The sequence below is a fragment of the Apodemus sylvaticus genome, chromosome 2 (genome assembly GCF_947179515.1).
Source record: "Apodemus sylvaticus chromosome 2, mApoSyl1.1, whole genome shotgun sequence".
NCBI lineage: Eukaryota > Metazoa > Chordata > Mammalia > Rodentia > Muridae > Apodemus > Apodemus sylvaticus.
Window position 1 is genome coordinate 130,843,291 of NC_067473.1, and position 21,502 is coordinate 130,864,792.

General features: G+C 44.8%; 1 protein-coding gene across 6 annotated transcripts in view; it reads right to left on the minus strand.

Moving 5' to 3' along the window:
• Eif4e3 (eukaryotic translation initiation factor 4E family member 3) overlaps window positions 1–1,172 on the minus strand; it is a 244,052-nt gene extending 242,880 nt beyond the window's left edge. For all 6 annotated transcript variants that reach the window (XM_052174428.1, XM_052174426.1, XM_052174429.1 and 3 more), the window contains exon 1: window positions 985–1,172. In XM_052174428.1, the coding sequence (XP_052030388.1) occupies window positions 985–1,109 (125 nt within the window). In that variant the 5' untranslated portion in view covers window positions 1,110–1,172. The remainder of the gene's footprint in view (window positions 1–984) is intronic.
• Between the last annotated feature and the right edge of the window lie 20,330 nt (window positions 1,173–21,502).

Consider the following 21,502-nt stretch of genomic DNA (forward strand, 5'->3'; position numbering starts at 1 on the left):
GCAAATCTCTCCCACCCCCACTTTCTCTGTCCCCAGGAAACAAACTGGCTCCAGGTATAAATTCTTAGAGGTGGGGGCTAATCTGTCAGGAAAAGAGCTGTCTTCGCTTAAAACATGAATATCAGTTTTTAAAAAACTTGTAGACATCGATGCAAAGCTAAAAACAAAACAAAACATCCGTGTGGAGCATAAAACTAAGTCTCTCCGGAAACTGTCACATACATTTCCTCCTAACTCTTAAACCATGGTAAACAGTTTCATCAAAATTCTCACACCCTTGTGGAAACATCTTGATCTCTATCTACCCGCAGATGACAGTTGTTAAGAAGGGGCTGGATATCCACGCATCTAGCCACGCAACAAAACTAGTAGTTCTACTAACACCAAAGGCACAGTTCTAGGTGCTGGGGCTGGCATGCAGCCAAAGCCAGCCCCTGCTCCGTGAATCTCCCTTAGGGCAAGCGATGGAGGGCCTGATAACAAACTGAAAATAAGTTCACACTGCAAGAATGCGGTAGCATTGAGCATTGTGATGAAAAACAAGGCAGGATGGAGGTACGGGATCCTGTGAGAAGTTTCTATTTTGGACAGGGATCTGAGACCTCACAGAGGCTAGGGCACCAGAGCTGTCCCCGGAAGGCAAGGCTGTTCTGTACCACAGAAGCCCCAGCTTACTCCAGACTCCTTGCCAGGGCTGGGGGTGCAGGTGCCGGCAGCGAGGTCCCAGAGCTTCCCTGCCGCCAGCCGACTTTTCTGACTGCTATCACAGCAAAGGTCTTGGCCCGAGCAAGTCCAGCACCCCAGGGATATGCGGGACAGCCTTCCCCAGCCTGCCCCGACTCCCTGCCCAGTCGGCTGGAAGCTATCGGGGACGCGCGGAACTCTTGCTGCGTCCGCACGAGCCCCCCCCCCCCCCTACCCCCGGCAGCGGCGCGCGTGGGGCGAGGACGCGGCCGAGACAAAGCGGTGGGGCGCGGCCCTCACCTGTCCAGCCAGAAGGTCCAGGGCGAGTGCAGCGGGACACCGCCGGGTTCCGGCTGCAACGCCGACAGAGCCTTGCCGAGAGGCTCGCTAGCCCCGGGGGGCGCGGCAGCCGGGGGCAGCGCCATGTTCTCCGCAGGCCAGGCCGCGGACAAGCGGACCGAGCGCCTAGTAGTCTCCCGGCGCCAGCCCCGCCCCGCCCCGCCCCGCGCCCCACCCCGACTGGCCTCGTCCCTGCCCCAGTCCAACAAAGGCCGGGCCGGCGCCCGGAGCAGAGGACCCGAGGGAGAATGGCAGAGGAACAGTCACCCGGCTAGCCCCGCAGCTGGGGCCAAGGACAGATGGAAGGTCCGGCCAATGGATCAGTGCGGATGGAGTCTCAAGAGTCCAACAGTGCAAGAGAGGAAGGAGAGGTGGATTGACATACCAGCAATCAGAAGGCTGGATGGGAAGGCTGGCAGATGGATGGAGGAGGGACAGAGGGATGGAAGGGCAGATGGAAGCACAGTTGGATGTGACAGATAGATGGAGAGAGGACCAATGGCCGAACAGATAAAGAGACTCCAATGTCTGAGAGTGTAGAAACAAGGTACTAAAGGCAACACTAACTGAAACCATGGAGCTGTGTTGAAGCTGTGCAGGACTAGAATAGTCCTAACAGTGTATTATGAGGGGACAAGGTTACTTTCCTCTGGAGTCAAGATGTGTCTACAGAATGCCCAGGTTTCAAGAGAATCCTCAGAGTCAGCCAAAGTTCTCCAGGTCTGCCTCCAAGCCCGGCAGAGGAATCAAGAGGGAGCTGCAATTCTGCACACCCAGCCTACACTTGTGAAAATCCAGGAAGTCGCTGTAACCATCAGACTGCTGAGTTCACAGTAAGAGGAACCCTCAGGCAAGGCTCTGCCTAGGCCTGTGTTAACTGTCCGCAGGTGAAAGGCAAGACCCTGGAGGCCTGCTGTAAGTTTCCAACCCCAGCAGCTGGGACGTGCAGGTGGTCAACTCTTCCATTTTCTCCCTGACTAGCTTTGATTTTGCTTTCTGCTTGAGAGAGCGAATAGCTGGAGGGCGGGGGCTTTATGGCTTCAGGATAGTTTATCCTGAACCCAGAGCAGGTGTCTTCCCCACAAGCTAGTCAAGACAAGATAAAATAGCAACAAAACCATCTGTGTACTTTGTGGCACCTTCTTGGAATGTAACAAGGTTCTGGAAATGTGACTCTCTGAGCAAGTCTTCCATCCCTGAGATAACCAGGGTCCACCTGGTCACATGCATTTATCATTTAATCTTTACCTTTTCAAAAAAGCACACCTATGACATCACTAAAGTCTTTCTGAGAGCTTTGCCCTAATAGCTTGGATAACCCTTAAATAATGTGATGTGGAGGATATTATCCACCTATCTTATCGCTAAGGGACTGCATAGGTGGGTTAGCCCCAGGGTCACATGATTAGTACATGTCAAAGCTGGGGTTTGAAGAGGTGTGCTAAGACTCTAGAGTGGAAGATTTCCGCTGCCAGACGGTTGTGCACATCTCAACAAAAAATAAGGTTCAGAGACTGAAAATAAGTCATACATAGGTCTCACTCTCTCCCAAGACAATCAATCTGCCTCCCAGAGGAAACTGTTGCCAACAGCGTCTAGAAAAATACACATGTGTGCATACAAACACACATCTCAACTTATAAACTGAATCTCCAAATCTTTTTATAGAAGAAACCAACGCATTAACATCAATGCTGCACTTTGTTTTCTTATTTGGCACTACTGAACATCTTCCATATCAACACACACACACACACAGATCCACCTCACCCAGGGTGTGAACAGGACTCACTGTAAAGCAGCAGCCCCCAACAGGGTGCACTTCCTAGCTATTCTCTTTTCTGAGTAAGCCCACCCTGGGCATCTTCGTAATTACATCCTCATCCGTACAGGCTCGCTTCAGAGTGAGAACAGCTGTCTGCCTTTAAAAATCTGATCCATGTTGCCAAGTTGTACAAGATAAGCACATATCCACGTATGTGCGTTATAAATAGCGCCCGACTCTGAGGACTCAGTGACATTTATCTGTATGGATCTCTAAAGCATCAGTAGAGAGGGTGGCTGCTTTCTAATGATCACAACTAGTCAACTGTCAGAGTCTGATTCTTCCGCATACCCTGTAATAATCACTCAGCCAGAAAGGACTAGCTTTACATGTCAATCAGCAGTTTCTATAAAGTAAGAAGCCACATAATAAACTCCTTCTAGGACTTAGGATAGAAGGAGTCTGGAAGATTTTCTGCATTACATATCACCCCTTTGCTTTGGCTTCTGAGGCACTCAAAATGGCATGTGCTGCCAGGTCATGACACGGATGTGTGAGGAAGGAGCTCCTGCATTCTTATGTTTATTTCTGTCTCTATTTCAATGGCCTAACTGCGGCTGCATCTCATATTGTGAAGGTCTAGGGTCCATTTGGGAAGTTGGTGACACACAATGAGTAAAAATAGAAATGTCCTTAGGTTAACAAAGAGTTCAGTCGCCATGGTTAAGGATGGAGAGGCCGCTGAGCACTTCTGTCCCCTCCCCACCAAACACTTGTTGATTCTCATTATGCTTCAAAATGACACTTCAGCGAAGACACATTAGGAACATGGCACTTGGATTCCCCACTTCACAAGTAGGCGGCAGGAGTCAGAGCCTCCAAGTAGACAGGGCCCTTTGTGCTCCCTAAACAAACACAAGGCTGAGAGAAAGGAAGCTCGAGGCCCAGAGAGGTGAAGTGACTTACCTGAGGCCACCACTCTAGGACATGACAAAGGCAGAACTAGAAAGTGGGTTCCTTGATGTCCAGGTCAAGGTGCTTTCTCATTGCATAACACACAATGCAGATGCCTTGGGATGGCAGGAGGGAGGGAAAGGTGACCCCACAGCCCCTAGCAACAAAAACAACAGAAAGGACTTGAGGCACTCATAAATAATTAAGCAATTAGCCGCAGCAGAGCCTCCCCTCCCCTCCAGCATCCAGTCACCAAGGCAACTTGGGCAGGGTGCCTGCTGGTTGCCTGGTAACAGTGTGGTCTGTTCCCCTGACATGTTCCGGAGGCATCAAAGGATTTGAGAGCTGCAAAGAACCTTCGAAGGGGATCAGCCTTCCAACCCCTTCATTTCCCAAAAGAGGAAATGGAGGCCCAGAGAAGCTGGGTAACTTGCCCAAGGTCACACAGCTACTCGGAGGCACAGCCAGGCTCCATTTCCAGTTCCATTACTGTCTGAGGGATGCCCCAGGAGAACCATAGATGAGAGAGAAGCTCTCTCTGTGGTGCCTAGAGGAACAAGAGAGTCGATGCCAGTGAGCGAGCAAGCAAGAGAAGAGACCTTGAGTGCTCATGTGCAATTAGCAGGAGCTGGTAATCCCATCAGCCCAACTTTCATCATCACCATGGTAACATGGGTGAGGTGGGTGCTGGTTGCCTAGTAACAAGTGGTCCTCTCTCTTCCACTCATATCCGGCTCCCTGGGAGGCACAGAAACAGTAGAATGCTGGAGTTGGAAGAGAAGACAAGGATGCTAGCTAACTCAGTCCCCTCCTTTAAACAATGAAGGATTGAAGGATGTGCAGAAAGACTGTGCATACGTATATAGTTCAGGGCAAGCTAGGGACATTCCTTTTATTTATGCGCTTCCACAGCAGAGGAGAGCAAACCTTATACTTTAAAGCCAGAACATGGATGTAAATGCCTGGTGTTTTGTGGTTTTTTTGTTTTGTTTTGTTTTGTTTTGTTTGTTTTTGTTGGTGGTTTGTCTTTTTGTTTTTTATTTTGTTTTGGTTTTTGTTTTGTTTTGTTTTTTTTTTTTTTTGAGAGGAGACAGTTCTACCATGTGTCCATATAGTGGCAATGCTACATACTAAACAGCACAGAGTAGATCATAGATAGCAGTTAAACTTTGAGTCCAGAAAATGTGCATCACATGTGCCAAGGTTCCATAGGTGAGAAACGGGCCAGTCCAGATCCAACAGTCCAGATCCCGCATGCCATCATGAATCAAGAAAATGCACACATGACAGGGCACTCACAGAGGTGCTGCCAGCGTTCCATCCAATGAATGCAGCAGATCTGCTAAGCAAATGCCGCCATCCTAGGCTCTTGAGATCACCAGTGAACAGCATACACAGGAGAAACCTGTGTTGCAGTGACCAGGGTGCATGTAAGTATACGGCTGGATCTGCACTCACTTGCTAAATGTTTGTCGGATGGGTGCAATATGCTGTTTACATTGCTGGGCTCCTTCTCTGAGACTGACAAGTTTCCCTGTTTACAGTTTGTGGTGCTATAAATAAGCCAGCCTGCCTGTCTTCCACCTAGGACTCCAAAGGAAAAGGATGTCTGTGGCCACTAGGTGGCAGACCTCAGGCTACAGACACAAGGTGCTAGAAGGCACAAGCCTGGGGTACAGACCTGCATAGAGCCTCCAGGGAAGCCACTGCTCAATCCTAAAACCATGGCTTGGAGGGGAAACATGAAACTAGTCTGGGACTCTAGCAGGGTGAGAGGAGGCTGCAGTGTACTTTAAAAGCAATTTATTTGCCTGAGTCTGAGCAAGGCTTTAACTGCAATTCATGGACATTATCTGCTATGCCCCAAATTCCTCACCCAAGACAAGGAGATAGTGTGATGAGCTGTCTTTGGTAGGACTGCCCTCTTTTATATGTTGCACACAGTAAGAAAGTCCAGCCAGTGTGACTGACCCAGGATCTAATGGCTCCCGAGGGGTTGGTTCTGAGCTGCAAATGAAAAGATAGGTAAAGGTCGCAGCACAACTGGACAAGCATTTGCCACGAAATGTGCAGTCTATCAGTCACTGAGCATAGAAAAGGCGGCGTTGCGGCAGGGCATTCGGAACTCCACAGCCACCCACTTGCCCTCTGTGGGCCTTGTCCTGTCTTCCCCATCCCTTCTGAGTTGGTCTTCCTTCTTTCATGAGGTGCCATCCAGCCCTGCTCCTCATTCCTTGAATCTCAGCAAAGGACATCATGGGCAGCTGCTTCACACTCTTAGCCAGCCTCCCTTTCTCCAGCCTTGTCTTCTAAACAGTGGACACAGTAGCCTAGGTCCCAGTCTCCAAACACTGATCCCATCATGCCCTCCAGACTCTTCAGACTTCTCCTTACTCTCAGGACAAGCAATACTCTTTCTGGCAGCCAACAGGACCTAAGATCCTTATGCCTGCCCTTCACAGAGCTGCCTCTTTTCCTGTCCTCAGAACTTCTCTAGGGCCACAGGGCAACTGTGTATCTGTTTCTTTATTGACCAGCCAATATAGAAATGAGTTCCTCTGCTCCATAGCTGGCTCTGATTCTTGCCCCAAGCCTCCACGTGAACGTAAAGTGCTCCCTCCTGATTATTTCTTTCAGAGACTATGTCACAAGCTTTGTGAATCTACAGAACACCCCATGCACTCCACCACACACACACTGGAAGATCTGGTCCCATGTCTGTGTCCCAGCACCCTGCACAGGTCTGCCACCTGCTGGCACACCAGTGAGATTTGGTAAGGAACTGACAAGGGTACCCAAGTCGTGGACTGGACTGCCTTCCAGTGTCCACTCTTCCTCTTGTCTGTGGACAGCATGTTGGCCCCAACAATGTGCTTCGTTTTATTCCTTCTTTGTTCAAGGCTCCAGCGGCTGTCTCTCACAGGCTGAGGTCTGAAGTCTCCAGTCTTGTGCCTGAATCCCCCACACTTCCTCCCACTTCTCCAAATACATTTGGAAATCTATTTCCAAATGTATGTGGATACATACACGTGTGTGTATAAATAGAGGTTCATAAACATACCTCTATTTACATATTCTTGGAAATATGTATATTTATATTGAATATATTTGAAAGTGTATGCGACCCCAGCAAGCCCGCTCCTATTCCTGCCATGTATCTAAGCTTAGCCTCAACGTGAGCTCCTGGGCACAGGTCTGGTCCCTCCCCACTCCCACAGCCCAACTCTCACAGGAGAATCAGATCTCCTGACCTGCTGGCCTGCTCACCCTGTGGCCCTTACATCTCCTCAGAACTGCCTGAGAGTTTTCCTTTTCACCATTCACAATCTCTTAACTGTCCTCTGAAGGTCAGGAAAAGTTCCATTGTGCAAGATACAAAGAGATTTGGATCACTGCCAATAAGGGACACAAAGAACCTCAGGACACTTTACGCTGGCCAAAGGGATGCTGGGAATTAACTGTGCATTTGTTGTTTGAAAAACAGAGCCCTAACAATTTTAGAAATAATAGTCACATGCCTAGCCTTAGGAACTCCAAGTAAAGAGAGGACCTTTGCTATGACTGAAAAGTCACTGTTCCCTTAGACAGTTGCTGTTGGAGCCAGCCTTCCATAGTCTTGGATGATGGGAGGAAGTGGTCTCCTTTGCTCTTGGGGGAGTTGGTAAAGTCTGCATACAAAGAACAACCATTTCGTTTGCCTAGGATTGTCTGGTTTGAGCATTGAATGTTATGTCCCAGGAGCCTGCCCTTGAAGATTTGGATCGGCTGATCGGTTAGAAGCAGGCTTGCCGCTCACCATCAGGTCCCCCTCATGAGAACATAACAGCATGAGAACATAAATCTTGTTACAAAACATATAAACTTACTAGGCAAACATATCTGGAAGTAGCACAGCACATTAGGAAATGACCAGCTAATTTTTTCAAAGCCTCAGTTAGCTGAAGCCTCTGAGAGCTTGCCTCTGAAGAGCTAAAGAAAAAAAAAAAAAATACTAAAGTTATGTGAATGTAAACTTGGCAAAAGCCTGAAGAGTGACCCCTGCAGGAGGAAGATGCCATCACAACAGCACCTGTTGAACTATTCTGTTAAATAACTATCTCGCATATCTCTCTTTTCCCCTCTCTGAGGCAATGTGGTGTGTGTGTGTGTGTGTGTGTTCTGTGTCTTGTGTGAATATGTTAATGTATTGTGAAAAAACAGGCTACCTTTCTCAGGTAAACAGGTGCCTTTCTCAGTCCAGTCCACTTAACTTTTTGAGATAAGGTCTCTCACTGAACATGGTCTTACTTATTCTGCCAAGGACCCATCTCTTCCTCCTCAGAAGTAGGATCACACTTTTGTGGCCAGATTTTTCTCTGGGTGCTGAGGATTCAGAACTTATATTTCTGTGTTAAGAACTTAACCAAATGGGCCATATCCCCAGACCAGTCATTTATTTCTAAAGAGTTAAGTATACTAAAGGTGGGGAACTCATTACCAACTGATGGGCAATCAAGAAGTAAAGAAAAATAAAACAGTATTTAAAATGAAGACAGAGAGAGAGAGAGAGAGAGAGAGAGAGAGATTTGTATAACATTTTCAGGACTGTAAAACAAAGCACATTGTAGGGGCCAACAGTTAATTAGGAACCGTGAAGAAGTTGTCATCAGGGGGAATCTCTATAGTTTCCAAGTCTCCTGAAATGGGACAAATTATCAGTAGAAATGACAGATCCAGAGGGCCAGGTGATGCTTCACTTGTTTTTATTTTCATTTGTTACACAGCATATACATATTGTTACATTGTATGCTGCTGTAGCATTACTTTAAAAGTTTCTTAGTACTTTTAGTCAGTAACTCACTCTCAGAGGCTAATACCTGTTGACAGAGGAGGTCTGTTGACAGAGGAGGTCTGTTACAAAGCATGAGGTCTAATAGACAACTTTACCTGCTGGCCATCTGGTGAGTGGATTGAGTGTTTCAGACTCTAAGCAACTGCTTTCACTGACAATGATCTGGGGATACCACAGAATTACTTTGTCCTTCCCAAACTCACTTGAACCCTCAAAACTAGACTGGATTCTCCCCCATTTTTGCTCATTTCCTACCATTCCTAAAAGGTCTAAGGATCATGTTTTCTTACCATATTGAACTTAAATATTTTATGTTACATTCAACATAATCTTGTCGATAAAATGTAGTACCATTATTTTTTCAAATTTTGAAAAAGCATAGTTAATGATGCAAATAATTCCCTATTTTTCATTTTGAGAGAAAATCATTAACAGTGCTCTCCTTGTAAGAACAGGACTTGGCTGTAAGAGGACAGACCATCCATCCATAAAGTCAGGACAGAAATCAGCAGTGGAGAGAGGCACCTCCTGTTTAGAAAGTTCAGATGGAAATGAACAGTGGACTCGTTCCTCTGCAGATCAAACAGCGCATTAATAAGTTAGAGCATCGTGGCTGTTGACTTAATTTAATAGGAAGACACCAGAAAATGACTATGACCCGACCCATGGCAGAGGCCTCGGTTCCTATGCTCATCAGCATTTGGCTAGGGAGGCCTTTCCTTTCATTCTGAAGAAAATTTATCTCTAAAATGGGCTTCGGGCCCTACCTCTCAAAAGCGCCCCATGTTAAAGGAGGAGGGGGGGGAAGCCCTGAATAGAATAGAATTGTCGAAATGAAGAGCGTGGTCAAGTCCTTTATCAAAGACAGAATCAAAATACTTCTTTTACCAGGCAATCTGGTAAGTACAGGTTGTCATGGAAACAGGATGTATTCCGATTATAGGAGGAATGACATTGTTCATCTAACTAGGTGTTCATCTCTTCTAAATGGGGAGAAATTGTTGTAGCTGAAATCTATTATATTTCCTTCAAATCTGCATTAAAAACAATCATTTTCTTTCTTTTATACAGGAATGCTCAGACACAGAGCCCCTCTCTCATAAAACAGAGAATTAAAATTACTTGCGGAAAAAAATTGGTGTGTAAATAAAAAGACATAAAATGAAAATGAGTCTGTAACATAAACTTATCGATGCACTGGGAAGGGCTGGGAGAGCCGGAGCCAGGCAGTAGAATAAAGCCTCCCTGTCCACTGCCCACTGAGGGGCATCCTTGTCTTCAGCAGCATTATCAACTGCTTTGAATAGAATTATCCATGCCAGAATAGCTGTCTGGAAGTTGAGGTGAGGTGCTAACAGGTTTGATGTTAGCCCTGGAGTCCTGGTAGGACCATAGAAGGGGAGAGGATGCTGAGCTGAGTGGCAGTTTCCACTCTTCATCAACAGCTGAGAAACATGGAGTGCAAGCTATTTATAAGAGACAGCCTTAAGATCTTTCTGGATCAAAACAACCTAGAAAAGCAATCATTCTTTTCCTTTTCCAGGAAGAAAATATTTTCTCCATCTCTCCCACAAAAAAAGGAAGAAAAATGTTTTTGTGTTCTTTTTCCCTAGCTATGCTAAGGTCTCAACAAATTCCTTATTCAGATACTAAGAACAATAATAAATACAATAAAAATAGGAACAGCTCTAACATATATAAAGAACACTTTAAACTCAACAAGAAAATGAATGACTTGAATAGAAAAAGAATAAAACAGATCTTGAAATCTCACCAAAGACATAGAGGTAGCAAGTAGCATCCAGAAATATGCTCAGCAGTCTGTGTCATCAGGAGAGTAAAACAACAGTGTCACAACTCATTAGAATAGCCAAAGTCTCAGACAAATACTGGCACGGATATGGAGCAGCGGGGCTTCACAGTCATTGCTGGGGATGCTAAATGGCACAGCCACGTGACAGAACCCATCAGCGCCCTACAAGCAAGGAGTCCTCATCCCAGAAGACCAAGCAATAGCACCCCAGTTCTTTATGAGTTACAAATACATAGACAAACATCCACAGCAGCTGTACACAGGACTGCCATAATTCAGGTGAAACCAAGGTGGCCTTTAGCAGGTGAGTTGACAGTGGAATAGTACTATTAAAGAGAAGTGTGCCTGTTATTAAACCATTAAAACACACAGAAGAACCATTAGGTATGCTTTATTAGTTGAGATAAACCAATCTGAAAAGGCCACATACTGTATGAATCCAAACCCACAATGTTTCTAGAAAAAAAACTATGGAGACAAAGACCAGTGGGCCAGCGGTTCATGGAAGGAAGAGAGAGGCAGACAAGTAGAACATGGGGACTTTTAGGGTATTGATACTGTTCTCTGTGCTACCACAATAGTGGGCGTGTGTCATCTCAGATCTGCTAAAACAAACAGAAGTTAAAACCAAGAGCCAAGCGTAGGTGGCGGCAAGGTGATGTGTGTCGATGCTGCAGTAGCAGTTATCTCAAAGGATGCACCTCAAAGGATTGCGTAAGACATGGCATCAGGGATACGGTGGGAAGCAATTTCAGCTCAGTTGTGCTGGGAACCCAAACTATTTTAATAAGTAAGACTGGTGGCTTTGTGGTGCATGCCAGAAGGATATACTAAAGAAGCAGAGGTTGGAGCATCACGCGTTGGAGGCTAGCCTCATCTACACCCTAATAGTGCTGGTGACATGGCACAGGGGGTAAGAGAGAGCTTATCACACAAGCATGCAAACCTGAGTTTGGAGTCCTATGTAAACTCTACTTCTGAGCCTGTCTTCCTAACACTTGCCCATTCCTCTACACCCTTCCATCCCCTGAAAGCATCTCCACGTCTTCTGAGAAACGAGGTAAGCTCTGTACGCGGTGTACTATGGACACCCACCCGCTGAATACACAGTACAGCTAGCACCCATCAGACTACAAGTTAAAGCAAGTTGGTATGTATCATAAACTCACTTGAGTCACCTGCTACGGGAAGATTGTTTGCATGTCATCAACCCACAGATACAATCTCTATTAGGACCTGATGGTATGGCTCCGTGTTTGCCTGGCATTGAAAGGGGAATGGGGAATATATATTCAGGGTCCACTTATAGACTTGTTTGAAAATTGCATTATGTTTTCAGCATGTTAAAAAAAAATCAATTAATGTTTAAAAATCTCAATGAAGCCCAAGCACAGACAAAGGAAGAAAAAAAGAAGCGCACCAAGACAGTATAATCAAGTTGCTCAATACTAAAAAAAAAAAAAAAAATTATGAGGAAAAGAATAAGCAAAGTTAGAGAGATCTTTTCATAGAAAACAATTTGGGTACAAAGACAGAATAGTAGGACAATGTCTGCAACTTAATGAGAAGATAAGCAAGACGGTCCATGTTGGACTCCGTGCTAAGCAAACACTGCTCAGTTACAAAAGCAAGGACATCGCTCTCAGAAAGTCAGAGCGAGCACACTTTCGCGGTTCCTCCCATCCAGCACTCTGACCGTCCGTCCCTTACTGCTGTCACTAAACCACCAGATGACAGTGAGCAGGGCAGAATGCAGGCAGCTGCTGGAGCCTGACACACCGGGAGGACGCTTCCTAGGTCTTCCTGTGCAGATCATGGCCCACACTCGGAGAGGGAGACACTGGCACCCAGAAATGCCCCTGAGCACAGAAAGAGTCTCAAGAAAGGGCTTTCTCTAGACAGAGCACCAGGAAAGGAGGAGCTGGCAAGGGAGGACGCTCACAGACAACAACGCCAGCCAAATACAAAGGACACAGCTGTCACTGTGCAGCTACGCAAGCCAGCAACACCAGGAGGGAACTCAGATGCTGAAACCCAGACAGCAATAGCACGAATTGAACAAAAAAAAAAAAAAAAAAAAAAAAAAAAACCACAAAAAAAAAACACAAAACCGGGGCTGAGGAAACTGAAGTCTGTAGAGGTAATGTGCTCACTTTGCAAGTGTGGGTTCAGTTCCCAGAGCCCAGGCAGAGAAAAAAGAGTGGTGGCTTGTTTGTGATCCCAGTGGGGGAGGGGTGCATGGGCAGCTGTCTGGAATAACACTGCCAACCAGTCCAGAGGGGGAGAGAGTGGACACTGGGATTCTCTGGTCAGCCAGCTTTGCCTTCTTGGTGAGTTCCAGGCTAGCAAGGGACTCCATGTCAGTAAACCAAGGTGAGCAGTGTCTGGGGAGTAATGGCACACAAATATTTCCACAGGCACACACATTCATGCACACACAGAGACATAGACACACGTTCAACACACACACACACACACACACACACACACACATACACATACACACACACTAAAATAATCATGACTCAACAAAATGCTATTTACAAGAGATACTTCAAACACAACAATGTGAATAAACTGAAAGGAAAAGAATGAAGAAAGAGACTGTGAAAGCAATGAAAGCAGCCAATTAAGACACATGACGCGATGCCAGATGGGCATGAAAACAGACAGGCCACCTACAATTTTGTTTGGGGTTTGGGCCTCCCATGCTGGTAACAGGTAGGAGATCAGCAAAGGTATAGAAGGAATGAATGACAAAACCAGCTAACACACCTAGCTGATATATCTATCTCATCTATCTCATCTTTCTATCTCTGTCTAATATATATATATATATATATATATATATATATATATATATATATATATATCACAGAATAGATATTATAACAGCTCACCAAGATAAATTATACACTAAACAATAGAACACACCTTACAATATTTAAAAGAGACCGTTAACAGAACAATACTAAGACATTTGGGGGGGCTGGAGAGACAGCACAGTTGGTGCCTGCTGTGCACCATAAGAACCTAATGGCCAGCGCAAAAGCAGGGTTCAGACCTGAGGAACCATAGCTGACCCCTAGGGCTCACTGGCTACCCAGCCCAGCCAAACTGATGAACTCCAGGTTCACCAAGAGACTGTCTCCCCAAGTTGCAGAGTTCTTATACTGTGAGGACTCAGTTTATTTGTTTTAACCAACAAGACACAGCATATTCCAGGCCATTAAACTAGTGTCAGTGAATTTAATGGAATTTGAGTCACATGAGTATGTTCTCTGATGAGTGGAATTATCCAAAGGGAAATTGAAGCATTCTGCAATGAGTGGCCACAACAACACAAACACAATTCATGGATTCATGGGATGCTGCGGAAACAAGAGAGGACAGTCTGGGGCACACAAATCAGAATGGCGGCCTCCAGTCAAGGGATCCAGTGCCCATGTTAAACTAGGAAGCAAAACTGACCACAAATTAAGGAGAAAGAAAACTAAGGTCAGGGCAGAAAACAATAAAACAAAACAAAACAAAAAAACCCAACACCAGGGGATGGGGGAAGTCAATGAAACTAATGTGTAATTCTTCAAGGCTTTAAAAAATCGATTAAGTTCTAGTCACAGGACTTAGAAAAAACCAAAGAGACATGTCAGAGTTAAGGCAGGTGACATCAATGCTGATTTCATAGACACACAGAAGGCAGCTGAGGGCTGGGAAGCTCTGGACGGGCGCACTGTGTGGAAGCCCCTAATGACCACTAAAGATAGTATATTGGGGAAAGATATGCTTGTGTTAGTTACACTTATTAACATTTTCTTTAGAATTCTTGCGTTTATATTCACGACTTCCTTATTAGGTCAGACTTACTCTGAAAGGATAACGGTAACTTGCATAATTATGTAAATAGGTAGATCCACGCCATTAGGTGCAAAGAGACATCTGTAAAATCTGACATTTATACCCGAACTTTAAAAAGCTGGAGAAACTCCCAGCAAAGTCAGAGTGAAAGGGAACTTGCTCACATGCAGGCATTTACAAAGACTCACAGTTACTATTATACATAACTGTGACATGCCAAACCTCCCCATTGATACGAGAGGGAGACCTCGGCAGTCTACTTTCATCATTTGTTCAATATAATTTTGGAGCCTATCTCCAAGTCAATGGTGTTATGAAAGAGAAAGATAATCCCTAGACTGGAAGAAAAGTTAAAGTCATCTTCAGTTGCAGATAATAATCTATATGTAAACTGGATGGGACTTCCCCATAGGGCTAAAGTTGCAAACCACAAGAACAGTTTACAAAATTCAATCCAATTTTTATACTACCTGGAAGGGAAGGTTCCTTAAATGCTATTTATAATAATTTAAAAATATGAGATGCTGATAACTGACAAACAATATACATGAACAAATAAATATAGATCTCTGAAAAGGATCTAAGGGTGACCCAAATGTCCTGGTTTTATTTCTGCTGCCACGGTAAAACATCCTGATAGGAGGCAAGTTGTTGGAGGAAGGGTTCAGTTGGCTCGGAATTCTAAGTTATAGTCGATTACTACAAGCAAGTCTAAGCAGGAACTAAAAGTGTCATACCCACAGTCAAGCAGAGAGAGTACATGGTCCCTTGTTTCTGCAGCTCAGCTAGCTACCTGCCTTGACGTCCACAACCCAGCCACCATTCAAGGGGTGCCTTCCCATCTCAAACATCATCAAGAGGATTCCCTACAGACATGCCCACAAGCCAATCTGATCTAGAAAATTCTGCATCAAGACTCTCATCTCAGGTGACAGTTAAAACTAAACAGTTCACTAAGTGAGAAGCTCCGCCCTGATCGGGAGGAGACAGAGCTCTGAAGACTTTAATTATTCATTGCATAATCCCAGTTGAAATTTCAGCAGGCATATTTTGCAGAAGTTGGTAACTTTATTCTCAAACACATATTTAAATGGTAATGACTCAGAAATAGCCAAATTTTGGAAAAAAGAATAACACTGGAAGAACAGCAGGGTCCCTTTTTGAGGTTCATTGTAAAACCACAATAATCAATGCAACGTTGCATTGAGATCCTGAGAGAGATGGCTGGAACAGAGGAGAGAGTCTAGAAATAGACCCACAGATGTATGGACAATTAGTTTTTGACAGAGATATAGAAGCAACTGAGTAATCAATAAGGTTAATGAGGGTGCAGGACCAACTGTATATCTGTACAGGGTTGAGGGAGAACCTTTGACTGCACGTCAGACTATCTGTAAAGCTTAATTAAATGTGGAACATCTTTTTAAAAAGCTGAATGTAGGGGCTGGAGAGATGGCTCAGTGGGTAAGAGCACCGATTGCTCTTCCAAGTGTCATGAGTTCAAATCCCAGCACCCACATGGTGGCTCACAACCATCCATAAAAAGATCTGATGCCCTCTTCTGGTGCGTCTGAAGACAGCTACAGTGTACTTACATATAATAAATAAATATTAAAAAAAAAAAGCTGAATGTAAAATCAAAAATAATAAAACTACTAGAAGAAAATATAGGAGAAAAATCTTAGTGATGTGGTATAGGCAAGAATTCACCAAAACTACAATCCCTTTAATAATCAAACTAAAAAAATGAGACGATAAAAAATTAAAATCCCTTGCTTTTTTAAAATGCACTAAAGGGGTTTGCATGACAGCTCAGGGGGTAAAGACACGTGGGGCCGAGTATGGTGATCTAACTCTGGTCACCAAGAAGCAGAAAAGGTGGAAATGTTAGAAACGCCTCCCGCAAGTTGTCCTTTGACTTCCACACATGGCATGTATGGCCGTGTGGCATGTGCAGCACACATACACACATGAACGAAATGTGTCAAAACACAATAAGGAACAAAAGACTCATACAATGAGAAAATATGCACACTTTTTTTTAAACATGAAGTGTGTTTATTAGGAAAAACCACTCCTAAGATTCATAAGTCATTCTCCTGTACACGTAGTCCTAGGCCAGGAATATCCAGTGACTGCCCAGAAAAAGAACACCATGACAGTACCAACTGGGTTTTGCTTACCTAAAAGGAACTTTAAGGCAGTTCAATATCAAGCCACAAAAGCTACATCTATGATATAAGCAGCATCTAAAACTACGGTGGCCTTCAAGAGTACCAGCTCTCAAAAATCAGTAATAAATACACAGCCTACTAGAAAATATGGACAAAGAATGGACAAGTTCATCAGTAAAGGATATATAGAAATGGCACATAAGCATCTGAAAAATTGCCCGTATTAGTTACTTCCAGCCTTGTAGATCTCTGTCAGCTATGCTATTGGATACAAAAGCAAAATATACCATTTCCAGATGCCTAAAATCTTAACATGCTGACCCCCAAAGCATCTTTCTCAGGACCCAACTGACATACACAGAGCACATGAATATGCAGCTAATGGGAAAGAGAAAGATGTGAGCTACGCTGCCTGGGAGTGCTGACACACAGTAGGGGTACAGAATGCTATGGAAGGAATGAGGCAGCAGCTGAGCAGAGAGCAGTCTAGACTAGACAAGAGTAATGGAGGGAGAGTGGGGGCAAGGTGGCATCGGAGGCATTCCGAGACGCGGAAGCTTAGTGCCTGTCCTGCCGAATCAGGCCTTGCCTGATCTGAGGTAGGCCATGCAGACACAAGCCCAAGCACCTTCAGTGTAGGCCTGAGCATGTCCTACACTGCACCACCTCCGAAGGCCTCCACTCTAGCTCCCATGCCACCACACCATGGATCCAACAAGTTTCCAATACTGGAAGGCTTAAGGGGACACAAATCTAGAAAAATCAACAAGTAGTAGATGCACCTTGAATGATAGACCTCTCAGTTCTATACCTTAAAGTACTTTAAAGGAATATGCCTCAAGAGCTACACCTTAGAAAATGAACACAACTACAATATTCAGTGCACTATTTAATTTTGTGTGTAGTGAGTGTGTGTGTGTGTGTGTGTGTGTGTGTGTGTGTGTATTCTTCAGGTGCTACCTACCTTGTTTTTTGGGACAACACTCCTATTGATGTGGAGTTGCCACATTGGGTCAGGCTAGGTTGGCTAGCCAGTGAGCCCATCTCTGCTTCCACATCACTGCAACTATAAGCACACACCACCATGCTCGGCTTTTTACATGGGTCCTTGAACTCGAATTCAGCTCTGCCTGTTTACAAGACAAGCACTTTACTGTTGTGGTGCTGTTCTTGTGAACCAATCTCCTAATGAATAAAGGAGCCAATCACTGGGCAAGTAGGCAGGAGTTCCAGGTTGGAGGGAAGAAGAGAGGAAGGGGAGTCAGGTTCTCTTTGGAACTGGGACAGCAAAGGGGTAAGATGTAGCTGTGAGAGTTTCCTAGTATCATGGTGGACCCACAGGGATCCACCATTGGAGAGATCAGATTTTAATAAGGCTTACAAGATTAGGTTTTAGTTGGTGCGCCCAGAGATTGAGTTACCATTGTTTCTGAACTAAGCTTGTGTTGCGTTTTCCTTCATGAGGTGGCTCGTCTGGGTTCAAGAAAGAAAGGTATGGCGGCCAAGCATGGGTTTGCCTGAGGTGTTCCACAAAGGCCATGGGGGGTTTGAAGCACGGGGCTGTCGTGTTAGCGACTCTCCAGTGGGAACCTAATGAGCTGAGTGGAGAGATCATGGAGTTCAGAGTCAGAATCTCCATGAGATAAAAACAGGTCAGTCATTGCCTGCCAGTGCATGGCCATCCAGGCCACCGGAGCAGAGGCACAAGTGCGGCAATGTTCTGGTTCTATTTTTATATTTCCCATTTCCCACACTTCACCAATCATGTTGTCTCCCCAGCTCCTAGTTGGTTTTTGAGTAAGTGGAGAAGGCAGCAGCAGGGCGTGAGGTCTCATCTATGGCTAGCTCCAAGCACCTCAGGAGGACAGTTAGGTGAAGGTTTGAAACCTTAATCCTCTAACCTCAGGGCAGCACCCACATCCTGCTAGATCCTTCAAAAGTCAAACTGAGGACTACAACCCTAGCTAGCTCAACCACTAGAGGGAGCCACTCAGCTCATGAGTGAAAGGGAAACTAGAAGAATGGCCACCTGAAAGGAGGATCCTAGCTCCAAATCTTCAGAGGTGAGCACATTACTTGGAATAACTGCAGAAGCCCAAGTAAGTAAAGGGGGGGCCACTGTGTGTGTGGGGGGGAGCAGGATGAGAAATAGATGTTCGGATGGGGGAGTGAGGAAATGGAGGAGGGCTCTAACTAGGAAGAGTGAAGGAAATAAATCCATACAAAAGTGGGAGGAAGGTAAAATAGTAAAGATATCTGAAAAGATCATAAGAAATAATGTTAATAACTACCTGAAAATACATGTCAGTGAATACATAAACAAATATAAGTTTGAATGAAATATTCCCATCTTGGCTGGCAACATTCTCTTCAAAAGCTATAGACTAACGAAGATCCTGACATGAGGCCTGAGAGGCCCTCTTCTGAGTTGTTAAGGTCGTCTAAGAGACTCCCAAAACATATACCTCAGGCATAGTGTCCAGAGGACCCAAGGTGGATCTAACCAAGAGCTTCCTCCCTGAGTATTAGCTCGCATGATACCAGGAGGCATCATATAAGCTTCCAAAGGAAGGAGACAACCAACAGTCCTACCCACCTATGACATCTATGAATCACAGTAACCAACGTTAACAGCATAGCTGCATACAACAGCATAACAAACATAGGCTGCAGTAGTGGCACACATACCTCAGCAGTAACCAACAGCTCTCTAGTTAGATTCAAGACTTACTCAACAAGTGGGAAATCATGTCTGAAAACCTTTCCAATTAATTTGCTGTTGGAGAAGTCATGGGTCACGAAGAAGAATCTACAACCATCGCTTTACTAAACCAATATAATCTCTAACTACATTCTAAATATTTATCCTTGTACCCACAGATAAGTATAGTTCTTACCCCTGCTCATCAAGGAAGCTTCTCTCTGCAAATGATGAAGACCATAATAGAAAACTACAATCAATCAAAATGCATAGCTGTGGAGCCCAGTCCCAACTGATACATCTACAACACAACCCTTGTACCCAAGGCTCATGGATCATTGTGAAAAATGCAGGCAGAAAGATCATCAGTGGTAAAGGACCAGGATGTCTGTTGTAAGAGTACATCTCCCAGAATGCAAAGAGAATCTACGACCATGAAGTCTCACCAACATGGCTGCTGAACCATGACCCAAAGAAGGCCAGCATGAGTAGACATGCCAATGCGTGGAGGAAAGCTCAGGAGGCTTCAACCCTGAACCAATCAGCCCCCAAAACGTGTTTGTAGCATTATACAGTCTGAGCAGATTTTGTATGTATTAAGTATATCTATACAAATATATATTAACAATTAAAGACAAAGATGACATAAATTTGAAAGAGAACAAGGTAAGTGAGTAGCACATGGGAAGGCTTAGAGGGAGAAAAGGGAAGGGGGGAAATGGCATAATTACATTACATCTCAAAAAAAGTATTGTAAAGAAAGGTTCTTCCTTGTGCTGAGGCATGACTTTAAGTCACTTGAGCATTTAATACATTAAACACGTATCAACAGTGGGAGTTTGATGGCAACAACATATCCCTGTTGGTCCCTCATGATCCTTCTCAGTACTGAAGTACCTTCCCACTGCAGTGTACCTTCTAGAAAAGCTCCCACCTGTCAGATGCAGATGCAAGAGGGTGTTTTGCAAATGGTACCTAATGCCTCTAAAAAACACTACACAAAACTGCACACCAGGGACTTCGAGTCTTTCAGGTGATTTAGGAAATGCATAGAACACAGTGCTGTTTTTTCCTTCCCAACTTTGTAATAGGAGGCTTGGCCCATTTAATACATTGTGCTGATGGTTTTCCTGCAATTATATGTCAGTTATTAATAACTGAGAAGGAACTGAGGTAGAAGGATAGCTCAGTGTTTGGGAGTGTACCTTGATCTTGCAGAAGACTCATGTTCAGTTCCCAGCACCCATATCTGGCAGCTGACAACTGCCCATAAGTCCAGTCCCAGGGGTTCCAAAGCGTCTGATCTCTGAGGGCACCAATAATGCATGGTAATAATACCCATGCTCCATGCTCCATTTTTATGTGGAACTGGGATATCCACATTCTTCCCCCGCTACCCTGTTCTGTCTGAGCTTAGGGTATATAATTGCCACTCTGTTATAGAAGTACATAGACGATGCATACAGAGCACTCAGTGTGTCCCTGCATATAGACAATGACAGCAAAGCGTGTGGCTGATGGAAGGTGCTGACTGAAACCCTCTATGTGCTCCCTCCCACCCCCTAGCTCATACCAGCATCCTCCCGCCACAAATACAATGCAATAGGCAAGCCTATGCTATCTAGAAAACAAGTGTGACTTCTGTGGCCATCGCCAGGACAGTGCAAGAAGTCAGACCCCACAGGCTGACATTAACTCAGAAAACCATGTGCAGTGCAGAAGTCTGTATCACTCTGGACAACTATCCATCCTTTAATAAGGTCATAGAGATGGCTTTGCGTTAATACATATTGGGTTTTATTTTGCATTATTTGCCATTCTGTCCTCTTGGGCCACTCACTGCACAACTGTCCCCATTACCTAATTTCAGGAAAGTTTCATTACTCTTTGAACAAATGCTATAGCCATTCCCAGCCCTGCTCCATTCTTCGCATGTCCTCCCGTCTCTATGAATTTGCAGAGAACAAGACTTAGCAGTGACATGAAACTGGTGATCGCTATGTGTGGTTATGTGCCCTTACCTGACTGTAGCTTGACCCATGTGTATATTCTCTACCCCCAACTCGAATTCAAAGAACCTTGTCACACCGTATACCTTCAATATTTGCATGACAAACATGGAAGTAAATCCATATGGATTCATGGCAAAGCCATAAAATCAAGGGAAATATAACTGCTTCTTATAAACCTAACTTCTGCCTCTGTGGCTGTTTTGCCCTGCTGGTGGGCTATGCAGTTCCAGGTTTCAGGGCAGTTTTTTGCTTCTTTAAGAGTGCCATAAATCTGGTGCACATATTTTACACTACATGGTCATTCGAGCTAATGTATGCAAGCATGGACACTGATATGTCATCAGCAGGGATCAAATTGTTCTTGTCTTTAG